Raw genomic sequence first — 27,706 nt, forward strand, 5'->3', positions numbered from 1 at the left:
ATGCTGGAGATCAGAGCTGAAAATGTGTTGCTGGAAAAGCGCAGCAGGTCAGGCAGCATCCAAGGAGCAGGGGAGTCGACGTTTCGGGCATAAGCCCTGAAGAAGGGCTTTTAACTACCCTGTCTGTATGTGATGCAAATTTCAAAGAATTATGCACCTGAACCCTTTGGTATATCTGTTCCAAAACATTACCCAAGGCTCTACCATTAATTATATAAGCTCTACCCTTATTTGCTGTACCAAAATGCAATACTTCGCACTTATCCAGATTGAACTCTGTCTGCCATTTTTCAGCCCATTGACCCATTTGATCAAGGTCCCTTTGTAATCCTAGAAAACTTTCACTGTCTACTGTGCCACTAGTTTTGGTGTTGTCCACAAACCTACTAGCCATGGCTTCTATATTCTCATCCAAATAATTTATATAAATGACAAACAGAAGACTACCCAGAACCGATCCCTGTGGAATGTTGCTGGTGACAGGCCTCCAGTCCGAAAAGCAACCTTCCACCACTCTCTGTTTCATGTTGATATGCCAGTTATGTATCCTAATGGCAAGCTTACCCCAAATCCCATGTGACCTAACTTTACTAATTAGTCTAAATTGCGGACCATTATTGAATGTCCTTTAAGGATGAAATCTGCTATCCATATTTGATCTGGCCTACATTTGACTTCAGCCACAGCCAGTTTGGTTGACTGTTAACTGCCCTGTAATGGCCTACAGAGCCACTCAGTTATATCGAATCAGTACAAAATCTAAACAAAGGAAAGCTGATGGACCTCTTGGGAACCAGAAACAACAGCAACAAAAAAAACGTTCTATCGATCCTACGAAGTTGTCCTTACTACTCTTTGTGGCTTGTGCCAAAATTAGATCAACTGTCCCACAGAATACTCCAGCAACCACCTGCCATAGTCATTCTCAGGTAGTCATACATTCCAGACAATGCTCCAGATAGAGTCAGCAGAGGTAGCAGCAAAGTGGTATAGAGTTGGGAAGGATTTATCCTCCGATTTCTCAACATTGTCTCTGCACACCATGATATTTCATAGCATCTGGTCAAACATGGACAAGGAAACCTCCAGATCAGGCATATTTAAAAATGAAGTATGAACATGTTGAAGTTATAACACATGTGCCAAACAACAGAAGTAGCATGCAATCGACAGGGCTAAGCAATGCACACTAATGGATTAGATACAAGCTCTACAATCCTGCTGTGCTGCATTCATAGTTGTGAATGGTAGAAAAATTAAACAACCAACACGAGGTGGAGTTGTACATATATCCCCATCCTTAATGATGGCAGAGTCTGACCCATAAATACAAGTTAAGGGTGAATTATTTTTCTTAATCTACAGTCAAAAATGTTGAGCTGACAATCTGTCTGGATCTCCTTCTCAGGTCACTAGCATCACAGATGCCTGTTTACAACCAATTCAGTTGGATCCATGTAATATCAAGAAATGGCTGAAGACAATGTATATTACAAAGGCCCTGACAACATTCTGCCAACAGTACTGAAGACTTGTGCTCCAGAACCAGCTGCATCCATGGCTAAACTGTTTCAGTACATTTACAGCACTGGCATCTACACGGCAATGCAGAAAACTGGCCACGTATTCAACCTCGCCAACTATTCACGTACTTTTGATTATCAGCAGAGTTTAGTAAGGGGATATTGACAGTGCTATTAAGTGGCACTTGCAAAAGAATAATATGCTCACTGATGATCAGTTTGGTTTCCACCAGAGCCACTTGAGTCTTGACTTAATCACAGCTTTGGTCCAATATAGGCAAAAGAGCTGAATTCAACTCTTGCAGTGGTCGGTATATTGGGTCCAGGTCGATGTGCTTATTGATTGAATCTGTGGATGAGTGCCATGCCTCTAGGAATTCCCTGACTGTTCTCTGTTTGGCTTGTCCTATAATAGTAGTGTTGTCCCAGTCGAATTCATGTTGCTTGTCATCTGCGTGTGTGGCTACTAAGGATAGCTGGTCGTGTCGTTTCGTGGCTAGTTGGGGTGAGAATGATTGCCCTTGATATGAAGGCAACATTCATCTGAGTAAAGCATCGAGGAAACCTCTCAAACCTGGAGTCAGTGGGAATCAAAGGGTACATTCTCCCCTGATTAGAGTCATACCTAGAAAAGAGGTCAGTCACCTCATCTCAGGGGCTCCTCTTCAGGAATTCCTTAATATCCTAGGAACCTTGAGAACATCCATGTTGTGCTGGCAATTGCCTCAGACAAGTGCCAGGCAATGACCACCTTCAACAAGGTTGAATCTGACCATCGCAGATTGAAGTTCAGTGTCATTTCCATCGCTAAAATTTGTGCTGTCAACATCCTCGGGATTACCATTGATCAGAAACAGAACTGGACTAGCCATATAAATATTGTGATTACAAGAGCAGGTCAGAGACTGGGAATTCAGCAACAAGTAACTCGCCTCATGTTTCTCTATTGCATGTTGCCCACTACAAGGCTCAAATTAGGAGTGTGATGTAATAAACTGTGCATGCCATGTATGGATGCAACTCCAGCAACAGTCAAGAAACTTCACACCAACCAGGATTAAGCAGCTTGTTTGAATTGGCACTCCATCCACCGCCTTCAAAATTCACATGAATTACCCTGGAATATTGATGCACAGTGATAGCAAGTGCATCATCTGAAAGATGTACTGCAGTAACTCACCAAAGCTCCTTTGACAGCACTTTCCAAACCTTCATGCTGTAACACCTAGAATGACAAGTATAGTGGATACATGGAAACACAACCATCTGCAAGCTTCCCTCTGACTCCCCCATCATCCTGACTTGGAAATATATCACTGTTCCTTGCTGTTACTGGGCTAAAATCCTAGAATTCCCCTCCTGACAGCACTGTGGGTGTTCCTACACCCTCATGACTTCAGTAGTTCAAGAAGGCAGCTCGCCAAAACTTTCTCCAGATTTATTAGTGATAGGCAATAATGGTTGGACTAGCCAGTGGTGCCCATATTCTCTCGAAAGAATAAGAAGCAAAATATTTTAAAGAACGCCGGAAAATAAATACGTTCACAATTTTTGTTCTGCTTCACCCTCAGTTCTCAAGATGGAAAGAGACTGTTGTGAATTATCTATTAATTCAAGGATCTTTCTCTGTTATGTAGTCAACTTTTGCTCTTAATCCTTGAGTTCCTAAAGGATGTGAGTGCTTACACGATGGGTTTAACAATTATTCAAGAAATAGATTTGTTAAAGTTGTCATTTATTTTATGATGTAATATATTTATTCGTTCACACTTTATTTTCTGCTCATTTTAAAGCTCACGTGATAGCTAAAGCACAAGGACTTGCAATCATCTCGGTGATTAAAGCTGGATTTTTAGTAACTGCTCGTGGAGGCAGTGGAATTGTATTGAGTCGCCTGCCAGATGGAAGTAAGAAAAAGATAATGCTTTTTATTTTAAAATACATATGATTTTGTTCATCTTTTAATAAGAAAAATGACTGCAACATCCACTGATAAAGTACGGCTGTGTTTTTAAACACATAATAAAATTTAATACTGTTGTCATAATGCCAGGCCTAGAAAAATATCCAAAGTTTGTGAGAAGATTTGTAGCTCGGGTGCTCGTTGTGGTTCTGTTCGCCGAGCTGGGAATTTGTGTTGCAGACGTTTCGTCCCCTGTCTAGGTGACATCCTCAGTGCTTGGGAGCCTACTGTGAAGCGCTTCTGTGATCTTTCCTCCGGCATTTGTAGTGGTTTGAATCTGCCACTTCCGGTTGTCAGTTCCAACTGTCCGTTGCAGTGGTCAGTATATTGGGTCCAGGTCGATGTGCTTATTGATTGAATCTGTGGATGAGTGCCATGCCTCTAGGAATTCCCTGGCTGTTCTCTGTTTGGCTTGTCCAATAATAGTGTTGTCCCAGTTGAATTCATGTTGCTTGTCATCTGCGTGTGTGGCTACTAAGGATAGCTGGTCGTGTTTTTTGTGGCTAGTTGATGTTCATGGATGCGGATCGTTAGCTGTCTTCCTGTTTGTCCTATGTAGTGTTTTGTGCAGTCCTTGCATGGGATTTTGTACACTACGTTGGTTTTGCTGATGCTGGGTATTGGGTCCTTCATTCTGGGTGAGTTGTTGTCTGAGAGTGGCTGAGTGACAACAACTCACCAGAACGAAGGACCCGATACCCAGCATGAGCAAAACCAATGTAGTGTACAAAATCCCATGCAAGGACTGCACAAAACACTACAGAGGACAAACAGGAAGACAGCTAACGATCTGCATCCATGAACACCAACTCGCCACGAAACGACACGACCAGCTATCCTTAGTAGCCACACATGCAGATGACAAGCAACATGAATTCGACTGGGACAACACTATTATTATAGGACAAGCCAAACAGAGAACAGCCAGGGAATTCCTAGAGGCATGGCACTCATCCACAGATTCAATCAATAAGCACATCGACCTGGACCCAATATACCGACCACTGCAACGGACAGCTGGAACTGACAACCGGAAGTGGCAGATTCAAACCACTACAAATGCCAGAGGAAAGATCACAGAAGCGCTTCACTGAGGATGGCACCTAGACAGGGGACGAAATGTCTGCAACACAAATTCCCAGCTTGGCGAACAGAACCACAACAATAATATCCAACATATGTACTTAGTCCCACCAATCTGGTTGTCTGAGAGAATACTGCAGTTTGGAACATTATTTTATCATCACCTTCCAGTTTTGATGTTGACTCATAGTTCTAATGAGGAATGCCAAAGCAGTAGTTTAACAACCTTCTATCTCGTTGTTAAGGTTTATCTTTTGTTGAACAGCAGTATGAGTGCAGTAGCATTGCTGCTATCTGAGATCATTGTTCATAACGAATTTGGCAGTCTTTGGTGGAGTAGTCACATGTCCAATGTTGAATTGCATTATACCAGGACTCATTTTTTTCACACTTAGAGTCCTATAGTGATACAGCATGGAAACAGATCCTTCAGTCTAACCAGTCCAAGCCGAGCATAATCCCAACCTAAACTAGTCCCACATTCCTGCTCCTGACCCATATTCTTCCAAACCTTTCCTATTCATGTATCTATCCCAATATCTTTTAAATATTGTAATTATTTCCATATCCACCACTCGCTCTGGAAGTTCATTCCACAGGTGAACCCACGCTGTCTTAAAAAAAAAATCTGCCCCCATGTCTTTTTTAAATCTCTGTCCTCTCACCTTAAATTATTGCACCCTAATCTTGAAAACCCCATTCTAGGGAAAGGATAACTATCATTAACTCTACCTATCTGTCTCATTATTTTATAAACATCTTATCACGTCACCTCACAATCTCTGACACTCTAGTGGAAAAAGTCCCAGCCTATCCAGCCTTTCTTTATAACTCAAACCTTCCATACCCAGCAACATCCTGGTAAATCTCTTCTGAACCCTCTCCAGCTTGATAATATCCTTTCTAAAACTGGGCAACCAGAACTAGGCACAGTATTCCAGAAGAGGCCTCACCAATGTCCTATACAACCTCAACATGACTTCCCAAGTCCTACACCGAGAGGACTGAGCAATGAAAGCAGGTGTATTAAATGCCTCTTTCACCATTCTGTCCGTATCTGATGCAAACGTCAAAGAATTATGGACCTTCACCCTGAGGTCCCTCTGTTCTACAGCATTACCCAAGGCCCTGCCATTAATTATGTAAGTCCTACCCTTATTTGTAATACCAAAATGAAATGCCTCTTCTAACCTAATTTTAAAGTCCACAGGTAAGCTACTCAGTGTTCTTGTTTTGGAGAGGAGGTGTAGAGTAATGGCAGCGCAGGCAGTGGAATGTTCCTCTGGCAGGATGTTCGAGGTAGGGGTGACCACCGATACTCCTGCCGACTTCATCTGCAGGAACTGCAGTCAGATCCTGCTCCTCACAGAACGAGTTAGGGAACTGGACCTGGAGTTGGATGAACTGAGGATTATTCGAGAGGCTGAGAGGGTGATAGATAGAAGCTACAGGGACATAGCTACACCAGAGAACAGAGGTAGCTGGGTAACAGTTAGAGGTGGGAAGGGGAGGAAGCAGGCAGTGCAGGGATCCCCTGTGGTCGTTCCCCTAAACAATAAGTATACCGCTTTGGATACTGTTGGGGGGGGCGGCCTAGCAGGGGTAAGCTGCAGTGACCGGGTCTGTGGTGCGAGGTCTGGCTCTGAGACTCCGAAGGGAAGGGGGGAGAGGAGGAGAGCGCTAGTTATAGGAGACTCTCTAGTTAGAGGGACGGACAGGCGGTTCTGTGGCGGTTCTCGGATGGTTTGTTGCCTCCCAGGTGCCAGGGTCCGAGACGTCTCGGACCGTATCTCAAGAATCCTTAAGGGGGAGGGTGTGCAGCCAGAAGTTGTGGTGCACGTTGGCACCAACGACATAGGTAGGAAGAGGGGTGCGGAGGTCATTCAAGAGCTCAGGGAGTTAGGCTGGAAGCTAAAAGCTAGGACGGACAGAGTCGTCATCTCTGGGTTGATGCCCAGACAGTGAGGCAAGGAATAGGGAGAGAGTGCAGTTGAACACGTGGCTGCACGAATGGTGTAGGAGGGAGGGCTTCAGGTATTTGGACAATTGGACTGCATTCTGGGGAAGGTGGGACCTGTACAAGCAGGACGGGTTGCACCTGAACCAGAAGGGCACCAATATCCTGGGGGGTAGGTTTGCTAGCACTCTTCGGGGGGCTTTAAACTAATTTGGCAGAGGGATGGGATCCGGACTTGTAGTCCAGCAAGTAGGCTAGCTGTTTGTCAGGATGTCCAAGAATGTAGGGAGGCTGTGAAGAAGGTAGCACTGACAGGGAATACTTGCGGACACAGAGATGGGTTCAAGTGCGTATACTTAAACGCAAGGAGTATCAGAAATAAGGTGGGTGATCTTAAGGCGTGGATCGGTACCTGGGACTACGATGTTGTGGCCATCACGGAAACATGGATAGAAGAGGGACAGGAATGGTTGTTGGAGGTTCCTGGTTACAGATGTTTCAGTAAGGTTAGGGAGGGTGGTAAAAAAGGAGGGGGGGTGGAGTTGCTAATTAGAAATGGTATAACGGCTGCAGAAAGACAGTTTGAGGGGGTAGTATGGGCTGAAGTCAGAAATAGGAAAGGTGCAGTCACCTTGTTGGGTGCTTACTATAGGCCCCCCAATAGCAGCAGAGATGTGGAGAAACAGATTGGGAAACAGATTTTGGAAAGATGCAGACGCCACAGGGTAGTAGTCATGGGCAATTTCAACTTCCGAAATATTGATTGGAAGCTCTTTAAATCAAGTAGATTGGATGTGGCGGTGTTTGCGCAGTGTGTCCAAGAAGCTTTTCTAACCCAGTATGTAGATTGTCCGACCAGAGGGGAGGCCATATTGGATTTGGTACTCGGTAATGAACCGGGACAAGTGATGGGCTTGTTAGTGGGTGAACATTTTGGTGATGGTGACCACAATTCTGTGACTTTCACCTTGGTTATGGAGAGAGATAGGTGCGTGCAACAGGGTAGGTTTTACTATTGGGGGAAGGGTAATTACGATGCTGTAAGACAGGAGCTGAGGAGCATAAGTTGGGAGCATAGGCTGTCAGGGAAGGATGTCGTGGATATTTGGAACTTTTTCAATGAACAAATACGACGTGTCCTTGATATGTATGTACCTGTCAGGCAGGAAAGAAATGGTCGTGTGAGGGAACCTTGGTTGACGAGGGAGGTTGAATGTCTTGTAAAGAGGAAGAAGGAGGCTTACATAAGGTTGAGGAAACAGGGTTCAGACAGAGCAGTGGAGGGATACAGGATAGCCAGAAGGGACCTGAAGAAAGGGATTAGGAGAGCTAAGAGAGGGCATGAAAAATCTTTGGCGGATAGGATCAAGGATAACCCAAAGGCATTTTATGCGCATGTGAGAAACATGAGAATGACGAGAACGAGGGTAGGTCTGATCAAGGACAGTAGTGGGAGACTGTGTATTGAGTCGGAAGAGATAGGAGAGGTCTTGAATGAGTACTTTTCTTCAGTATTTACGAACGAGAGGCAATACGGATAACCCCGGGAATTACAGGCCAGTTAGTCTTACTTCGGTGGTAGGCAAAGTAATGGAAAGGGTACTGAGGGATAGGATTTATGAGTATCTGGAAAGACACTGCTTGATTAAGGACAGCCAGCACGGATTTGTGAAGGGTAGGTCTTGCCTTACAAGTCTTATTGAATTCTTTGAGGAGGTGACCAAGCATGTGGATGAGGGTAGAGCAGTGGATGTAGTATACATGGATTTTAGTAAGGGAAGAAAGTGAGGTCTGCAGATGCTGGAGATCAGAGCTGAAAATGTGTTGCTGGAAAAGCACAGGTCAGGCAGCATCCAGGGAACAGGAGAATCGACGTTTCGGGCATAAGCCCTTCCTCAGGCTTATGCCCGAAACGTCGATTCTCCTGTTCCCTGGATGCTGCCTGACCTGCTGTGCTTTTCCAGCAACACATTTTCAGCATGGATTTTAGTAAGGCATTTGATAAAATTCCCCATGTTAGGTTTATGCGGAAAGTCAGGAGGCATGGGATAGAGGGAAATTTGGCTAATTGGATAGAAAACTGGCTAACCGGTCGAAGTCAGAGAGTGGTGGTAGATGGTAAATATTCAGCCTGGAGCCCAGTTACAAGTGGAGTTCCGCAGGGATCAGTTCTGGGTCCTCTGCTGTTTGTAATTTTTATTAATGACTTGGATGAGGGAGTCGAAGGGTGGGTCAGTAAATTTGCAGATGATACGAAGATTGGTAGAGTTGTGGATAGTGAGGAGGGCTGTTGTCGGCTGCAAAGGGATTTAGATATGATGCAGAGCTGGGCTGAAGAGTGGCAGATGGAGTTCAACCCTGCCAAGTGTGAGGTTGTCCATTCTGGAAAGACAAATAAGAATGCGGAATACAGGGTTAACAGTAGGGTTCTTAGTAAGGTGAAGGAGCAGAAGGATCTTGGGGTCTATGTTCATAGATCTTTGAAAGTTGCCACTCAGGTGGATAGAGCTTGTAAGAAGGCCTATAGTGTATTAGCGTTCATTAGCAGAGGGATTGAATTCAAGAGTCGTGAAGTGATGTTGCAACTGTACAGGACTTTGGTTAGGCCACATTTGAAGTACTGTGTGCAGTTCTGGTCACCTCACTTTAGGAAAGATGTGGAAGCTTTGGAGAGAAGATTTACCAGGATGTTGTCTGGAATGGAGAATAGGTCGTACGAGGATAGGTTGAGAGTGCTCGGCCTTTTCTCGTTGGAACGGCGAAGGATGAGGGGTGACTTGATAGAGGTTTATAAGATGATCAGAGGAATAGATAGAGTAGACAGTCAGAAACTTTTTCCCCGGGTACAACAGAATGTTACAAGGTGACATAAATTTAAGGTCAGGGGTGGGTTCTTTACCCAGAGAGTGGTGGGGGCATGGAATGTGCTGCCTGTGGGAGTGGTAGAATCAGAATCTTTGGTGACCTTTAAGCGGCAATTGGATAGGTACATGGATGGGTGCTTAAGCTAGGACAAATGTTCGGCACAACATCGTGGGCCGAAGGGCCTGTTCTGTGCTGGATTGTTCTATGTTCTCTGTTCTATTTATACAGATTGAACTCCATCTGCCATTTTTCAGCCCATGGACCCATTTGATCAAGATCCCTTTGTAATCTTAGAAAACCTTCTTTACTGTCTACAATGCCACCAACTTTGATATCATCTGCAAACTTACTAACTATGCCTTCTATATTCTCATCCAAATCATTTATATAAATGACAAACAAAAGACAACCCAGAACCGATCCCTGTGGAACGCCATTGATGACAGGCCTCCAGTCTGAAAAATAAATCTCCACCATTATTCCCTGTCTCTTGCCATTAAGCCAATTATGTTTCCAATTGTCAAGCTCACTCTGAATCCCATGTGACCTAACTTTACTTATTAGTCCACCATGCGGAACCTTGTCAAAGACTTTACTAAAATCCAAATAAACAATGTCTAATTTCCTCAAAAAACTCAATCAAGCTTGTGAGACACCGTTTTCCTCACAGAAAACCATGCTGACTATCCCTAATTAATTATTGCCTCTCTTCACATCCATAAATCCTAGTTTTTGTAATCACCTCCAGCAATTTACCCAAAACCAAGGTCAGACTCACAGGTCTATAGTTCCCTGGTTTCTCCTTACACCCTTTCTAAAAACAAAGGTACAACGTTAGCCACCCTCCAGTCATCAGGCCCCTCACCCAGAGGTGATGCAACTTGTACTTTGAAACTCAAATGCATTCTGTGCATGTGTAAAGCTTCCTTTTTAAATAAAATGTTAGTTAGTCAAAAAAAGGTTTGCTTCCTTTCAGAGTCTGGTTTTCAATTTAAACAGGAAATAACAACCATAATTTCATCCCACTGCCCAGTAACTGACGTTGGCATTTAAGATAAATATTAAGTGGGAAAGATGGCCAAAGGCCAGTGTTTCAGTTTGTACTATATATCTGAAATACTTCTCACATTTTTATAACCTGAAGTTGCTAGTGTTGCACTGGGGTGGACAAAGTCAGAAGCCACATGATACCAGGTTATAATAATCCAACAAGTTTATTTGAAATCACAAGCTTTCGGAGCGCTGCTCCTTCATCAGGTGAAGGAGCGGTACAACGAAAGCTGGTGATTTCAAATAAATCTGCTGGCCAATAACCTAGTGTTATCTGACTTCTCACATTTTTATAGACAGCAAAATTGTTCCTCTGCTTTATAATGATCTTTATAATGGTATTGATACATGGTTTCAGCACTTCAGCAATAAAGTTGCTTAAATGTAGTTTTAGCATTGGACTAGTTACTGGATGAATTTTTTAGATCTGAATCCCAAAGCTGACTCAGGCAAATTGCTTCAGGATTGAAAATGAGTAACATAAAATTACTTCTTTTAGCTCAAACAATCATTACTTTACCTTACTCCTGACTAAAATGTTTGAGTTTATATTTGGTTCATACAGGGTGGTCTGCTCCTTCAGCAATCGGCATTGCTGGACTTGGTGGGGGTTTTGAGATTGGAATTGAGGTAAGTTGCTATTTTTAAAACCTTGTTTGCATAATATTGCACTCATAACAGGTAGCATTTTTCTTTTCTGTTAAAGTCAAATCATACATTTTTAACAAACCTTGCCCCTTGTATTTCTTCTCAAAAAATGCAGTGCAAATAAAGATTATCCTTGTATTGTAACTAGATTGTACATGATCCAGGTATATTTGATGTCCACATTTCATATTTCTCCTTTCATAGGTGCAATTGTCAATGTCCTTTGCAGTTCTTAAAATTTCTATATCGTTAATGTTGCTTTGTGTCCATTTTAATATCATTCACTTTTTTCAGTTTTATGCTCTCCGTACTAGAAGCATGTGGGTGCATGTAATTTATTGAGTTCTGTTTGTAACTTAAGTAAATTAAGCATATCAGAATCTAAACCACCTTTGTAAGTGTGCAATCCTCATCAAGCACAAACAAATTGAGCCTTAAAGCGCCATCTATCATACACACTTAAATTCTGATTTTGCCATAAATTTTTAAATGTATATCAGATTTTGTTGGTGCTATTCTTTGAATTTGTTTTCAAAATGTACTTAAAGGACAGCAGAAACCTCTGAATTGAACTTATAAACATTCTAGCATTTAAAAATTGACTTCTTGCCTCAGTAACTTCATGTTTTCTTTAGGCGTTCACCAAATTTGGTAAAGGAACTTATCTTCATTCTTGTTTTGTTTTGCTAATAAGTGACCGGGAGACTGCTCTTCGTTGTGTTTATACATTGATAAATACAGACTCGTCAGCTATTTAAAATTTTTAAAACTAGTTTTAATCAAGTTTCAGCCACTGTATTTGCTTCAAATAAGTAAACTATAGGGAAGCATTTCTCCTATATGATTGACAGCCTTACCTTTTTAAGCAGGCTCAAATTGCACTGTTTTAAAAGTTACATAATTAAGATTGTTCTCATCTCATTTTAAAGCTGCTACAAATGTATTCAGCAAATAAGCTGCAGAGCTTGTTTTCTGTTAGTACTGATGGTTTTTACTACTTTATATGCCTTTTTAATATTTTCCTGTTCTTGGGCTATTTCAGTGATTTCCTTTTTTTTTGTATCAGCTGTTTTCAGGGGTCATAATCCTGATGAAGTTTAATCGTTTTGAGCTCTTCATTTATGCTGTACATACTTCTTGGAATAATTTGTGATTTTGAATATAATCAGTATATTCTGTCTTCCAGATAAGATTTTAATAGATTTGTTATTGAACAATAATACTGCAAGTTTAAGTATTTTAAATTCTTGTAATTTTAATGTTTTGCTCATTCAATTTAATTTCTATTGGATTCAAATGTGTACTTCTGAGCAGATGTTGCCCCCAAAAGTGTTAATTATGGATCAGTGGTAGCACTGTTGTGTTAGCCAATTCAGGTTACGCTCCAGAGACCAAACATTTGAGCACACACTCTACACTGATTCTCCAGTTCTGTTTTGGGAAGCGCTGTCTTTCAGACGTTACATCAAAGCCACATCGGTCCTCTTAATTGAAAGTAAAAGATTTCACAGCATTGTTTGAAGTTCATGGGACTGTGTTGCCTTGTCTAATATTGTTTCCTTAATCAATGTCTCATGCAGCATTTGGAACCTCGCATAAAATAAATTGGCAGTAGTCTATTCTACAATTCAATAGCGACTACACTATAATCAAAATACTATATTTGCTTAGTTGCAAAGCACTTCAGGGCATCCTGAGGTTATGAAAGGTGCTATAAAACTGCATCTTGAAGACATGCAGTTCTATTTTGACAACTTGATGTTTTACAAAGTTCAGTGACAGAAAGTTTAACAACTACATTGACTTTCTGTAATTACTTATAGAAATAACTAATCTTGCACCACCAGTACTCTTTTCAGTTAGGCATGTAAAAGATGGGTTATACTTTTATATGCTAATGTAAATTAAAATTTGAACAATCTTTCCAACTGCTGTTGACTTCTAATTATATTACATTTAATTTTTTTTGTTCATTTTTGGGACATGGGTATTGCTGGCTGGCCAGCATTTATTACCCATCGTAGGTGCCCTTCAGGAGGTGGTGATGAGCTGCCTTCTTAAACTGCTACAGTTCACGAGCTGTCAATTGACCTATAATCCCGTTAGGGAGGGAATTCCAAGGTTTTGACCCAGTGACAGTGAAGGAAAGACGATATATTTCCAAGTCAGGATGATGAATGAGTTGGAAAGGAATTTGCAGGTGTTGGTGTTCCCATGTATCTGCTATATCATGTTTCCATCTTTCTAGATGGAAATGATATTCTAAAGTCGATATTGGATCAGAAATCCTTTCAAGTAAAGTTTTAGGACTAAAAGATGTTGGTTGAATTAGATTGTGGAGTTGAGCCCATAACAATATCAGCCATGATCTTATTGAATAGGGGAACTAGTTCAAGGGGCCATAAGGCTAACTCCTCCTCCTAAGTCATGTGATGGTAATAGCAAATTCCCCATTTACCATTTAAAGGCTGTTAATTTTAAATTATGGTTTACATGAGAAAATTTAGCAACAGAATCATATTATTCTTTTGACCAAATTATTTTAATCAATAAGGACCTGTTGAATTAAAACATTTAATTTTTTTTTTCCATTTGAATCTAACCATTAGCATTAACAGACGTATATGGATTTTGAGTTTGGGATCACTGCAGTTTAACCATTTTGTGCAAACCAGTCGGCAGCCAAATAATTGGTTTCCATGAGCATTATTTTGATTGATTGCAAGGATTCTGCTTTGTAATTTTTGGCATTTATCTTTGGGATTTCTTGCTGATAACATGTTGTTTATGTTCTAGTGTAAGTCACATAATTCTGGTTGATGAGACAAAGAAGCAGTTGGATTATCAAGGTTCATAGTTCTATTCCTGTCTTAATAACAGTGAAGTTAATAGTTCACACCTTACATTATAGTGGAACTGATTTTTCCACATTATCTATGAAATTGTGACATGACTGCCTTGACCAGTGCCAAAAATCTGCTTTGCTGTTCTCCAACAAGCATTACAATTTTTCACAACAATCATTTAATGAATTAGACTAATTTTACCTTTGGAATTGTGTGAAGTTAGGTTTTCTGTCCTTTCAGTCAGTGACCTTACTCATACCAAAATATTACCAATTCTAGCTAATTCTCCAGAAATAATAAAACACACTTGTAAACTGGTGGAAGCATTTCACTAAATGAGTGGGTATGCCATAGAATCATACAGTGCAGAAGAGGCCCTTTGGCCCATTGAGTCTGTACTGCCAAAAATACTCTTATATCCACACTAATCTCACTTTCCTGCTCTAGGTCCATAGTCTTATGAAAGTTCAATATATTTCATTTGTTCATGGGATGTGGGCCATGGTAGTGATGTCTGCATTTTTATTGCCTATCCCCAATTTCCCCCAAAGTAGATGACATGGGGCGTGTGGGGGGTCTTGCAGGTCGTGGTGTTTCTGTGCATCTGCTGCCCATATCCTTCCAGGTGGTAGAGGTCACAGGTTTAGAAAGTATTATCCAATGAACCTTAATGAGTTACTGCAGAACATCTTAAAGATGGTATGTCCTACTGCCACTGCTCATCTATAGTGAAGTAAATGGATGTTGAAGGTATTGGATGGAGTCCCAATCAAGTGTGCTGTTTTATCGTGGATGGTATCTAGCTGCTTGGGTGTTGCTGGATCTAATAGCAATCACAGAGACATGGCTGCAGGAGGACAAAGATGGGGACCTGACTATCAAAAGGTAGATGACTTTTACGAAGAGCAGTAAGCTAAGAAGTGGTGAAGAGATGGCTCTGTTAATCAGTTATTTTATTGGGAAAATAGAGGTATAACCTAAATTCAGAAATCCAAGATATGTGCATTAAGATTAAAAATGATTAAGGCAAGAAGTAACTTGTGGGAGTAGTGTGCAGACTTCTTAACAGTGACCAAAATAATGGGAGCTTGTCAAAAAGTTATGGAGATAATTATGGGAGTAAACTGGTAAATTAAGTTCATGGATAGACCAGGAGAGATGCAGTTGCAGAGATTCAAGGGGATATTTAAGAATGCATTGTTCAACAAGAAAGAAAAGTTCCAAGGGAAGGAATCATCATCTGTGTTTAATTTAATTCAAAAAATTCACAAAACATGCTAATCACCATGTCATGACCGCACCAAACATGTTCGCAAAGTGGTTCCTGAGGTGCAATTTTATGTAGCTATTTTTTCTCCTTTTTAATTTCTTGGAATGTCCTAAATTATAGATAGCAGCAAAGCTTTAGGTTTAAACAAGATCAGGGTTAGTTTACTGGAAGTTACCAAGTTAAAAATGTGTTAGATAAAATGCAGATACAAATATTCAGTGTAGATATAGATACAAGATACTAATAAGATAGGACTAAGACCAGATAGTTATCATTGCAGACAAATTACTTGCTTAAACATTCCCTTTCTAAATTGCAAGGTGAAGAAAACCTTTCCAATTAAGCAGTTGTAATGATTTACAATAATTGAATTATTGGAGGCTTCTCTTACAGGTGGACTGAACAGAACTAATTCCTGGATAGAATAAATGTTCATGTTATTTTGCTTTATGGCACTGTGGTTTGTGGCCCTTGATAGCCTGGTTCTATGCAGCAATACTTAGTGTTCTGTTTAAAATTGTGTCTCAGTGTATCACATACTGATCAAAACTTAAGATGGTTATGTTAATTTTATCATTCTTTTACAAAGCAAAGTCAGTTATACTGGAGTTCCTTGTGGGTTTCCTTAAAACCTTTTTTTTCAGTTTTGAATTCTCACATTTTGAGGAGGCCCTTTCGTTTTTCAAAGTTTGAGCATATTCTAATTTTTTTCTTTTGTGGTTGATGGGTCAATGTATGTTTTCCTTTTTTGCTGAAGGGAATCAAAAATGGACAATTATTTGACTCTTGTTACCATCCTTTTAGCCGCCTTGTGTCTATTTAAAGAGTTTAAATGGTTCTTTTTTGGAAAATACACAAAATAATTAGACTCTCATGACACAATGAATGAAAAAATGTAAATTCTGCTTTGAGTTTCCTTTAATGTTTATTCAGCAAAGATGTTTGTTTCCCTTCACAGCTGATGTTTATGCCCACTGTCAAGAATGCTGTATGAGAATTCTGACATCTTTGGCAAAAGAAATAAAACAGTTAAACCTCTAGAGATTTTGATAATGTTTTACAAGCCAAAGTAACCAAGCAGCAATTTATACTCAGTAAAAAGCACTGTGTTTACAGATCCCACCCCCACCCCACACCATCGTAATATTTGCTACAAGTATTGATGTTGCCCAAAATCCAAGAACTTATTATCTTTGGACCTATGTCCATATCACCTGATATACCAAATTCCAAACCAAGAATCTCAATTAGTTTCATTTGACCTCTGTGTGTGAGACTCTCAAGATAGTGAGATTCACAGATTATTTATCACAAGTGAATTGGACAGTTTGAACTCTGGTTGGCTTGCTAAAGAAAGCAGAAAATTGTAAATACAAGAACCTCTATTTAAGAAAGCAGAGGTTGTGTTCTGTATCAGTTGCCAATCACACACATTTCTCATAAATTAATTGGTGAAGGCTAGGTTCCCATGTATAAAATTTGATGGAAACAGTTAAGTGATGTGAACAAAGCATTCATGGGTCAATTAGATATACCTGTATAGAATAATGAGTAGAAGATGAATTATATGTAACATAGTTTAACTCAGAATTCAATAAGAAACCTGATGGCAGGTTGTTCTTCACTGAAAAATGTAATAGATTTATATATAAATTTTATATATGAATTTTACTGAAAACATTCTGTTGGTTTCATATTCACCCCACTCGTCCTCCGACTGCCATATTCAAATTCTGTGCCAAAATGAAGAACAGAAGACTGTTTTAAACAAACTGTGAATAAAAAAAAACACTTGTCGCAAAATGGGTCAAAAAACAGAATTAAGACTTAAAAGAATTGTTTCCATCTTACAAACTAGCAGATTTTTCTCCTTTGACTGAATGAAAATTGAATAAGATAGATTATAAAATTGCTTCCACAGTGTCTGAATCGATGAAACAGTGGATCTTTCACTCCTACATTACTGACATCCTGATCTTGTTGGAAATCCTGTGATCAGACCATTTTGAGTATTTTGAATAATTATCGTAAGTGCCACTGAAGGTAAACTATGGATGAGGAGAAAATTCACTGCACCATACTAAGATCATTTCTATGAGGACAGAGGTCAAAATATTGAATAAGATGAGGATCAATCTTGTATCAATTTTGGGCAATGTAACCAAGGGCGTTTTATAGTTGGGGTCTTTAAATAACTCCACAGAAGCCGGTATCCTGTCACCAAGATACGTGTGTTTATTTGCATGTGGAAGGTCCTTGGCATTTGTCCAGCTCCCTCAGAGCCAGCTGTCAGAGTGTCGGAATTTCTGACGCTCCCCTTTTTATCTGTCATTCAGGGTTCCCTGATTGGGCTAGACTAACAGTTCCAATCGGGCAGCATCCGAGTAGCTGGAGAATCAACTTTCGGGCAAGAGCCCTTCATCAGGAATGAGGTGAGGGAGAAGGTGATAGGTCGGGGGGGGGCAAGTGATAGACAGGTCAGGAGGGCCATGCTGAGTTGGAGGCTTGGGACTGGAATAATGTGGGGGAGGAGAAATGAGGAAGCTGTTGAATTCCACATTTACCCCTGGGGTTGCAAAGTCCCAAGGCGGAATATTCCTCCAGGCATTGGATGGTAACGATTTGGCAGTGGAGGAGGCCCAGGACCTGTATGTCCTTGACGGAGTGGGAAGGGAAGTTGAAGTGTTTAGTTATGGGGTGGTGGGGTTGGTGGTGCGGGTGTCCTAGCGAAATTCTTGAAACGATCGCAAGAAGGCATCCTGTCTCCCCGATGTAGCGGAGACCACATCAGGTGCAATGGATGCAGTAGATGACATTGGTAGAGGTACGGGTAAATTGCTGACGGATATGGAAGGATCCCTTGGTGCCTTAGACGGAGATGAGGGGAGTGGTGGGGGCGCAGGTTTTTCACTTCCTACGGTGGCAGGGAAAGGTGATAGGAGTGTGGTGGGGGCGTGGACCTGACCAGGGAGTTGCGGAAGGACTGGGGTGGGGAGGGAAGTATACCTTTGGTGGTGGAGTTTGTTTGGAGGTGGCAGAAGTGGGGAAGGATGATGTGATGTACGCAGAGGTCCTTCATATGATCCACATACGTATCAGATTGGAACAAGCAGATTCTGTTGGACAATGAGCATATATTTACAATAAGTGCCATCCTGGCACTTTCCCCTGCCACCGCAGGAACTGTAAAACCTGCGCCCACACCTCCTCCCTCACCTCTAAAGGAGCCTTCCACATCCATCAAAGTTTTACTTGCACATCCACTAATATCATTTATTGTATCCGTTGCTCCCGATGCGGTCTCCTCTACATTGGGGAGACTGGGCGCCTCCTAGCAGAGCGCTTTAGGGAACATCTCCGGGACACCCGCACCAATCAACCACACCGCCCCGTGGCCCAACATTTCAACTCCCCCTCCCACTCTGCCGAGGACATGGAGGTCCTGGGCCTCCTTCACCGCCACTCCCTCACCACCAGACGCCTGGAGGAAGAACGCCTCATCTTCCGCCTCGGAACACTTCAACCCCAGGGCATCAATGTGGACTTCAACAGCTTCCTCATTTCCCCTTCCCCCACCTCACCCTAGTTCCAAACTTCCAGCTCAGCAGTGTCCCCATGACTTGTCCGGACTTATCCTACCTGCCTATCTCCTTTTCCACCTATCCACTCCACCCCCTCCTCCCTGACCTATCATCTTCATCCCCTCCCCCACTCACTCATTGTACTCTATGCTACTTTCTCCCCACCCCCACCCTCCTCTAGTTTATCTCTCCACGCTTCAGGCTCACTGCCTTTATTCCTGATGAAGGGCTTTTGCCCAAAACGTCGATTTCGAAGCTCCTTGGATGCTGCCTGAACTGTTGTGCTCTTCCAGCACCACTAATCCAGAATCTGGTTTCCAGCATCTGCAGTCATTGTTTTTACCTCATATATTTACAAACATGAGCAATAATAAACAATGAAGTGTCTTCCATTCCAGCAATATTCCTTTAAAAGTTTTTTCTTCTTCCTTTCCCTCCCACCACATCTCATTGCAGTTCCAGCTTCTGCAGCTGCAGTGGAGAGAGCCTGCAGTCCATTGGAAGCCACTGGCCTTGGTGTTCTGCTCAGGCGATCCTGGGGATGTTTTTGTTTAGAGGGCACATGTGTCTTAAGTATATTCTGCCCAGAGACAGATGAATATTCCTCAGCCTGGGTTTGAGTGTTGAAGGTGACAGCCAGGTGTAGGTCGACGTCTGGCCACTTATGAGGTGTCCTGAAAGGAGACTTCTAGGATGACTTGTATGTGATTCCTCCTCCTGCTGTATGCCAACTGGCAGTGTCCTGTTCCTTGTGAAGCAGTGAAGTTGGAATGAGCTCAGTGTTCCCTGCCCCACTGTTACCTTGCTATGGGTGCTGAACACCAATTATTAGGGTAATGGAGTGCAAGTTCATTTGCATATCCAGAGGGTTTAGATAAATTAGATTACTTACAGTGTGGAAACAGGCCCTTTGGTCCAACAAGTCCACACCGACCCTCCAAAGAGCAACCCACCCAGACTCATTCCCCTACATTTACCCCTTCACCTAACACTACGGGCAATTTAGCGTGGCCAATACACCTAATCTGCACATTTTTGGACTGTGGGAGGAAACCGGAGAACCCGGAGGAAACCCACGCAGACACGGGGAGAATGTGCAAACTCCACACAGACAGTTGCCTGAGGTGTGAATTGAACCCAGGTCTCTGGTGCTGTGAGACAGCAGTGCTCACCACTGTGCCACTGTGGCTGGACATTGCATTCCACGGCAGCTGTCAACCCGTCTGAAAAGGTAGCCAAAAATTTGCATGCCTGAGGCAACAGAGTCTCCATAGCATTAGAACAATCCTGCTACTGTGCACCATGATGTCCATTGCTTGGTGCTCCAACATCTGCTTGCGCATTTTGATGAAGTCCCTAATTTTTCCTGGGGCTGAGAAGGTGCCTGGTCTCTGGCAGTCCTGCATATGCCAGAGGCCCAGAACGTTTCTTCTTTATCCAGCTGAGAAGAGGTGACAGTGATGTGTTCATCAGCAGATGCTCCCAATTCTAATCTAGATAAAATAGTCGGTGAGGTAGCAATATTTAAGGTATATGAGGCAACCTTCTCAGTGCTGCTTCTTCAGCATCTGTACTTCTCTTCCAGTACCTCTAAGAAGCTATGTGTTGTGGTGTCACCCTCTAACTGCCAAGACAATGATTATGCCTCTGAACATTAAAAAGGGAAAGCATTGTCATTGAGGGTTAGAATTGTCAGGCTGAAAACAACACTGACAGTGGGCTTATTGTGAAAATTGTAGTACATTAACATTGCCAGCCAGACATGGGTGTTTTGGCAACTCTGCAGGATCTGTCCTGGTCTTCTCCAGACAGGGCAAGATCTTTTCCTCATAGCATGTGTGGAAGCAGATGCTAGGCACCCCACCCACCTTTGCACTTTCAGCCTTATTTTGGGCAGTTTTCTCCCTTATCGAGCCAAAGGGAAGGATTGAATGAAATGAAAGTGGGTGGCACAGAAGTGGTGAGGTGTCCTAAGTGAATGAGTAGACAGAGGAAAAGCTATGCAAGGTTAGTAGTATGGAGGGGTTGGGGTAAATGAGAATGGCTGAAGGAAGATGTTACATGCAGTAGCCAGAATGGTAGAGTATGAACCTTGATGGGAGATTTATAGCAGCAGAGATAATGGGTATGGGGTAGGCAGGAGAAGATGCTAGCACTTCCCCTCGTGGAGAAAAGAAGGTAATTTTATAGCACAATGAAGACCTCAGTAGGCTGAAAGGCTGTTGCACACCTGGACAAGCACTGGCATTCCGAAGACGCATGAATGGTTGCACACACTCCTAGAGGCCATGGTATTGTAGCCTTCTGTGATCCTTGAGAAAGGGACTTCAACCAAGGGAGGTCCCAGTCAATGAATCGCGACACCAAGTTTCTCTTATTAGCCATGGCCTCTAGGAGTGTGTGCAACCATTCATGCGTCTTCGGAATGCCAGTGCTTGTCCAGGTGTGCAACAGCCTTTTAAACATGGCACTTGTGCCAGAGATGCTTGGGTATCTTTGGATATCCGTGCTGTGGCAAGTACTTTTGGCCTTTGTGATTTGGAGAATTGGGCTAGCATCGGACAAGGCTGTTGCCATGGGGTAGTTAATGAAGTGAGTCTGAGGTGATAGCATGTGAAAACCTGCCAGGCCACACAGAGAGAATCCCTCCATAAAACTCAAGATAAATGAATCTTAGCCAAAATAATGTGTGTCAGTCTAATGATTTTATTGCATAGCCTTTTGGTATAGATTGAAATTATTGTATCTGAAGCTTTGAAAGTTGTCCCACAACTCTCTTAATCAATCTCTAATATACAGCTTGTAAACTATTTTAACATTTGGCTAATTTAAATGAATAAATTGAAAACCTATTTCCAAGAAACAGCCCAATTCTCCAAATGCTTTAATTCTTAGATCATGAGAACCTAGATATAAGTGCAACATTCCATATTTGAAGGAAATCACTGACCACTTTTTCTGAATGCTCTAACTGCTTCTCCCATCTAAGTAAAAAATATTTTTGTTTCTATTTTTCCCACTTTCTCCCAATATATTAATTTATGCAATTAGCAATACAGCATAAAATATCTGTGAATTGTTTTAGCAGTACTTTGAAATAATTAAATATTTCAAAAGTTCAGTGCAATTCATTTTTCTGCATCCTAGCTAAAACTGCTGATTTTATTGTATTAAGGTTAAATGTTGTGTAGGTTCTTCAGAGCTTTGCATTATCAGCAGAAATGATACTCATTTCCTCTCTTATTATGCATTAGAATTCCATATTGTACCCACTTCATCTGTCTTTTATTCTGTTTCAAGATTTCTGCTTCCATTTAGCCAATGAGTTCAGATTTTTGTTTTAAACATAAGGCTTTTTTTGTGGAATCATATCCAAGGAACAACTAAAAAGGGAAAAAAAATGGGCATTTTGTATTCTGCAGAGGAAAATCCTTTATTCCCAGTTTTGCACCTGAATAGCAGTGCTCCTCAATTTCCCATATGGCTTTTCAGGTGGCTGTACTCGAAGAGGATGCAATCAGGCATATTATATGTTAATGTATGTCAGATGCTCTGTACACAGATTTCCTGTGATAGTGCAGGATGCAGTTCAAAGCAGACTGCTTCCAAAAAATCTGGCATGAATGCTTCAGCTTTGCTGTTTAGATGCAATGTTAAAGGGACATTCTGGTACTGTCAACAACTCTTGAATTCTGACTCTTTGAATTAAAAATGTTTTTGCTCTGCCTGTTGTCAAATGATGGTTTAGATCAGAGTGGTGCTGGAAAAGCACAGCAGGTTAGGCAGCATCGGAGGAGCAGGAAAAGCAATGTTTCGGGCTTTTGCCCGAAATGTCGATTTTCCTGCTCCTTCGATGCTGCCTCACCTGCTGTGCTTTTCCAGCACCACTCTGATCTAACTCTGGTTTCCAGCATCTACAGTCCTCACTTTTGCCTTGTTGTCAAATGATGTTAGACTTTTAAATTTATTAGTCCAGGGCTATGGGTCTCTACTCCTTTTGCAAGTTGAACAGGAGCAGGTATGGCTGAGAGATGAGGTCCTCTTTGCATAGCTGAGTGAGGACCAAATTTTAATACTTAGCTTTTAAGAGAATAATGCTTTCTGAGCCTACAAGATAGTTTGAGTTCATAATGGATATTGCCCAAAATGAATGGCATGTAGACTGAAGAGGTCAAGCAGCCAGATGAGTGATGTGCCAAGAATCAACTTATAAAGTATGTAAATATCCCTGTACAAAGCGGCAACTCAGAATCGTTCACTGTTCTTCCCAAAAAGGTTGTGTTGATTTATGTTGCAAGAAAAGCCTGCAGCTAAACCTTACGTTATAGTATTACGTTATTAGCCAAACATATCGATGAACTCCTCAAAGGGGTTGTGCGGTCCTTTCTAGATAAGGCTGATTTATCCTGAAACATATGACTGAAATAATGATTTTTGTGCAGCAACACCAGCTAGCCCCAAAATCAATCCCCAGCCCCCTCAAGTTTTGTAATGAAGTAGTGGTTCTTGTCATTGGGAGGATATTCCAGTTCAAAAATATCTAGCACAAACCATGCTTGTTTTGTGTATTCAGGCAGGATTTGGAAGCTGAAGTTAGAAGGCTTTCAGGCCCATACAGTGCATGAAGGATAATATGCTATGAAGTGCACACAACAATTATTTTATCCTTGCTATAGGACATTGCTAGCCTATCCTGTTTCTTATGATGAGATTAGTGAACTTATTCAATGGTATATTTGTGACGTGTATAGTATTACCTATAATTTATTCTCCAAGTACCGATCATGACCTTCAGGAAATTTAAGTGCTAATTCGCCCTTGTGCTCAACGCACTTCTGTTGCATGGTACTGATTTCTCCCCACATATGTAAACACAATCCGATAATGTTCTGAATTTCTTGCAATCTGATCCCTTGCTGATTGTACAACAATAAAGAACATAATTGACTTGGACATTACAAATCTCAAAAATGTGCTGCATATTTTGCTCATACTCCATCCATTTTTGATTTATCTGTGAAGATAATTAACTAGTAGAAGGAAATTATGAAACCAGAAAGTTTAAGATTAATCACTACATTGCTTTGAATTTTAAAACTCAACCATTTCACATAGCAAAGCATGTAGGTGTTTTTGATCATTTAGATAACATTTATGAATGCAAGTAATTTTATTAAATTTGTAACTGTTTTAGACATCTGGAAAATAAAACGGCTGGGAATGTAATTTAACCAATTTTATTGGTGTCACATGGTTTTACAGATCAATTCAGTATAAATAGTGAATAAGAGAGGCACTGGTGGAATAAATCAACCATGTTTCTGTCAGGTAATTTGGTTTGCTGAATTTCAATAAATCTCAATCACTTCTACTTCCCAACATCGCATACTGACATAGGTAATACTATTTAGTTGTGTAAATTTCTACTTCTGAGTTTCACTTTAGATGGCTGTGGAGTTTAGAAATGCCTTTTCTGGTATGTTATTTCAACATAAATGAAATGATATATTGAATTATATTTTATAACAATTATCACATTTTTCTTTCACAGCAACACATCTTACAAAGATTTTAAAGCTCAATATCCTAGTCACTTATGGGGTAATACTCATTAAATTGGAATAAAATTATGTTGAAAGTAATTCTCTTTCTTTTCAGAGCTAGTTTTTATTTGGCTAGTTTAAAGAGTGGAATCTCCTGATCTTGAAGTTCGGCTTTGAGACAGGAAGGTAGCTTAATCAGTTGGGTGGATTATGCAGACCAGAATCCCAACGGTGCCTTCCCTCGATCTAAATGTCCTTGTGCATGGGATTGTTCATGCTCAACCTTTGACACCTTGGTCTTCATGATGTTGGTTGTCCTTCTCTGTAACATTGTCAAGTGCGATAACGTCCAGCCTCCAATTGGCTGGTAGCTCTTGCTGTGCAGCATTTATACCAGGGGCTTGATTTCAGAAAAAGGCTGACCATTGTCCTCCAAACTGCCATATCAGCAGAAAATATGGCAGGCTTTTCTCTGAAGAATTAACTCAGGTGTGTTGCCAACTTTTCAGCAGTTGAGTAAGGCACTAGACAAAAGAGAAGCTTCAAGTCTAATGTTCACTGCTTAATGTCTTTAAATGCAAAAATACAAATGTGTATTTTAATGAGCATATATTTCATTGCTATATTCTGATTTATAAGTGAAGCTCTTCACTTTACAATTTGTCTAATCTTAAAAGTGGTTAATTCTAAAACTTTCTGATGGGGGATAAATAGTTTGTTCATGGGCAGTGTGAACACATTTTATTGGCAAGACGATGAAGCTATATTTACCTTAGAGCCACAAGGAGTTACTGAGCCCAGTGGTATGAGGCAACTAGAACTAAATATCACTGGCTTACCAAATGAATTTTAGCTGCCATTATTAGCAGACTCTGTAGCTTCACTACAGCACTTCAAAGTATGCTGTTTAAAATATATATTTTGCAAAAGACTACCAATAACTTTCAAATTCTGTTAAGTATTTGCAGATTGTGATATTCTGCACAGCAACTTTAAAATAACTGTATAGGTACTCTGTATATTGCATGAGTAGTTAAGGAAGGTATCATTTCATTTATGTCGAAATAACATACCAGAAAAGGCATTTCTAAACTCCATAGCTATCTAAAGTAAAACTTAGAAATAGAAATTTCCTTAGCCACCTGAGGAAAGAGAGATGTTGTTGTACTTTCTTGACCATCGTGTCAACGTGAGTGAACCAGGACACATCGTTGGTGATCATCAGTCCCAAGAACTTGATGCTCTTCATCATCTCCACCTCTGCTCCATTGATACAGATCAGGATGTGCTCTCCACTCTGTTTCCTGAAGTCAATGACCAGCTCCTATGTTTTGCTAATGTTGATGGAGAGATTGTTATCTTTACACCATGCTGCTAAGCACTTAATCTCTTCCCTGTATTCTGTCTCGTTGTTTGAGATCTTGGTATTGTCAGCAAACTGGTAAATGGAGTTGGGGTGGAATTTAGCTGCACAGTCATGAGTGTATAAGTAGTATAGTAGGGAGCAGAATACGCAGACTTTGTGCCACAATTGAGGATTATGGTAGAGGAGGTTTGGGTGCCTATTCTTACTGATTGTGGTTGATGCGTAAAAAAGTCAAGGGTCCAGATACAGAGCAGGGAGCCAAGACTTAGGCTATGGAATTTAGAGATGAGTTTGTCATCACAGACAAGGCACAGATTATTTGTAATTAGTCATTAACTGCTAAGCTTTGTTTAAGTTTGACCACAGCATTGCCTTGAGAAATTAACTGGAGAATGGCTATCTCCTGTTTATTGAATTGAACATGTGACATGTTATTTCTGTCTACAAAGATCAGAGCCCTGTATATCAGTATATGTAGCTTCCAATACAGGCTAGTGCAATGTATTGCTCATCTGACTTAAAATCTTATGTCTGCATGTCCCAAAGACTGGTGGATTGTATCACACTATATACCGTTTGACTGAGGAAATTTCTGGAGAAACTCAGCAATTCTGTCAACATGTGTGAAGAGACCGCAGAGTTAATGTTTCAAGTCCATTGACCTTTCTACACAACTCTTCAATATCCCTTTGACTGCAACAAACAAGCTTAACCATACACAACTAGCTCATGTTTGCAAAACTTACAACAAAGTGTCTCATTTTGCATGTGACTATGCAGTTGGATAATACTTGTTAAATAATTCTGTGTGCCAAAGAATTACACTGAACACCAATTTAGGTTTGTTGTTTTGGCTCTCAACTTAAGGGCTGGATATAGCAATTATCGAAATCTGCATCAAATGTGATTAATGGGAACAAATCAAAGTACTCCCAAATTTTGATGCTCTCTGTTAGCGGAATATTTACAGCTTCCAGCCAATACAGGTAAATTATCTTCTTGTCCCATGTTATTAAATTGAAAAACACTCTATCTTTGCAAACTTCAGGTGGGTATCTGTTGCAAAGTGCCATTTATTAAAATGTCCACGAAGAAAGTGCAAGCCAACAAATTGGACAAATTTCTCTTGAAAGTATCATGATATGCAAGTTGCTGTATGTGGTGAAGGTTTATAATAGCTTATCGTTTTGGAATTTAGATTATAAAATAGAATAAAAATCAATTTTGATTATATAGAAGTGACTTGCTTATTTTTTCTTTAAGGGGTCAGAAAGTCATTTGGAACAGTGAACTAAAGACATCATTTCAAAAAGGCATATGATTTAAATGCCTTGATCAGTTATCTGGAAATTAATTGCTGAATGTATACAAAATCGAATTTTATCACTAAAGGTAAACAGATGGTCAGAGACCAGATTCAGGTTTATGGTGAAAAAAAAGTTCTATATTAGTGTAAGCATGGGTTAGTTTGTAGAAATTTCCAGGCTGAGAGTTTTTAATGGGTAGACCTCTCAAGATTTTGAGAATTTTGAAGAAGCTTTCAATTTGTAAGAACTAATCATGCTTTCAGAACTAGAAATAAGTCTCTCGGCCATCAAAATTGAAGAGAGTCAGTGACTAATAAAATTAAGAATAGAGTGATACTTCCTGGGGATTAAGGATCCGTACAGAATAGTTTTGGGGGTAAAAGGTTGAATCTTTGTTTTTGTTGTTTGTTAACTTAGTTTTCTTTCCTTTGTGTAATAAATTTGTATTCTTTTGTTCAAACAACATTAGCCACCTGCCCTGAATATTTTCAATGTGTAACTGCCAGAATAACCAATCTGCACAAATACAGTTTATAATCTATCAAGCCAAGTTTCACTCCGGGATCTGGCTCACCTTGTATTTCCAAAAGCTGGAATCCTAACAAATAAAAATGGATTTGGAACTATCCATCAAACATGGATAACCAGGAAGTACACACACAACTCCAGAAATGAGTTGACTGTGACTACTGTTGGCATCAGGA

At 40.8% G+C, this 27,706-nt stretch overlaps 1 protein-coding gene across 1 annotated transcript in view; it reads left to right on the top strand.

Annotated features, from left to right (window-relative positions):
• sh3yl1 (SH3 and SYLF domain containing 1) overlaps positions 1-27,706 on the top strand; it is a 167,885-nt gene that overhangs the window by 57,912 nt on the left and 82,267 nt on the right. The window contains exons 3-4 of the mRNA XM_043678815.2: positions 3,317-3,430; positions 11,007-11,071. Of these exons, the coding sequence (XP_043534750.1) occupies positions 3,317-3,430; positions 11,007-11,071 (179 nt within the window). The remainder of the gene's footprint in view (positions 1-3,316; positions 3,431-11,006; positions 11,072-27,706) is intronic.

The sequence above is a fragment of the Chiloscyllium plagiosum genome, unplaced genomic scaffold (genome assembly GCF_037043375.1).
Source record: "Chiloscyllium plagiosum isolate Xiang-an unplaced genomic scaffold, Cpla_swu_hap1 HiC_scaffold_3, whole genome shotgun sequence".
Lineage (NCBI taxonomy): Eukaryota > Metazoa > Chordata > Chondrichthyes > Orectolobiformes > Hemiscylliidae > Chiloscyllium > Chiloscyllium plagiosum.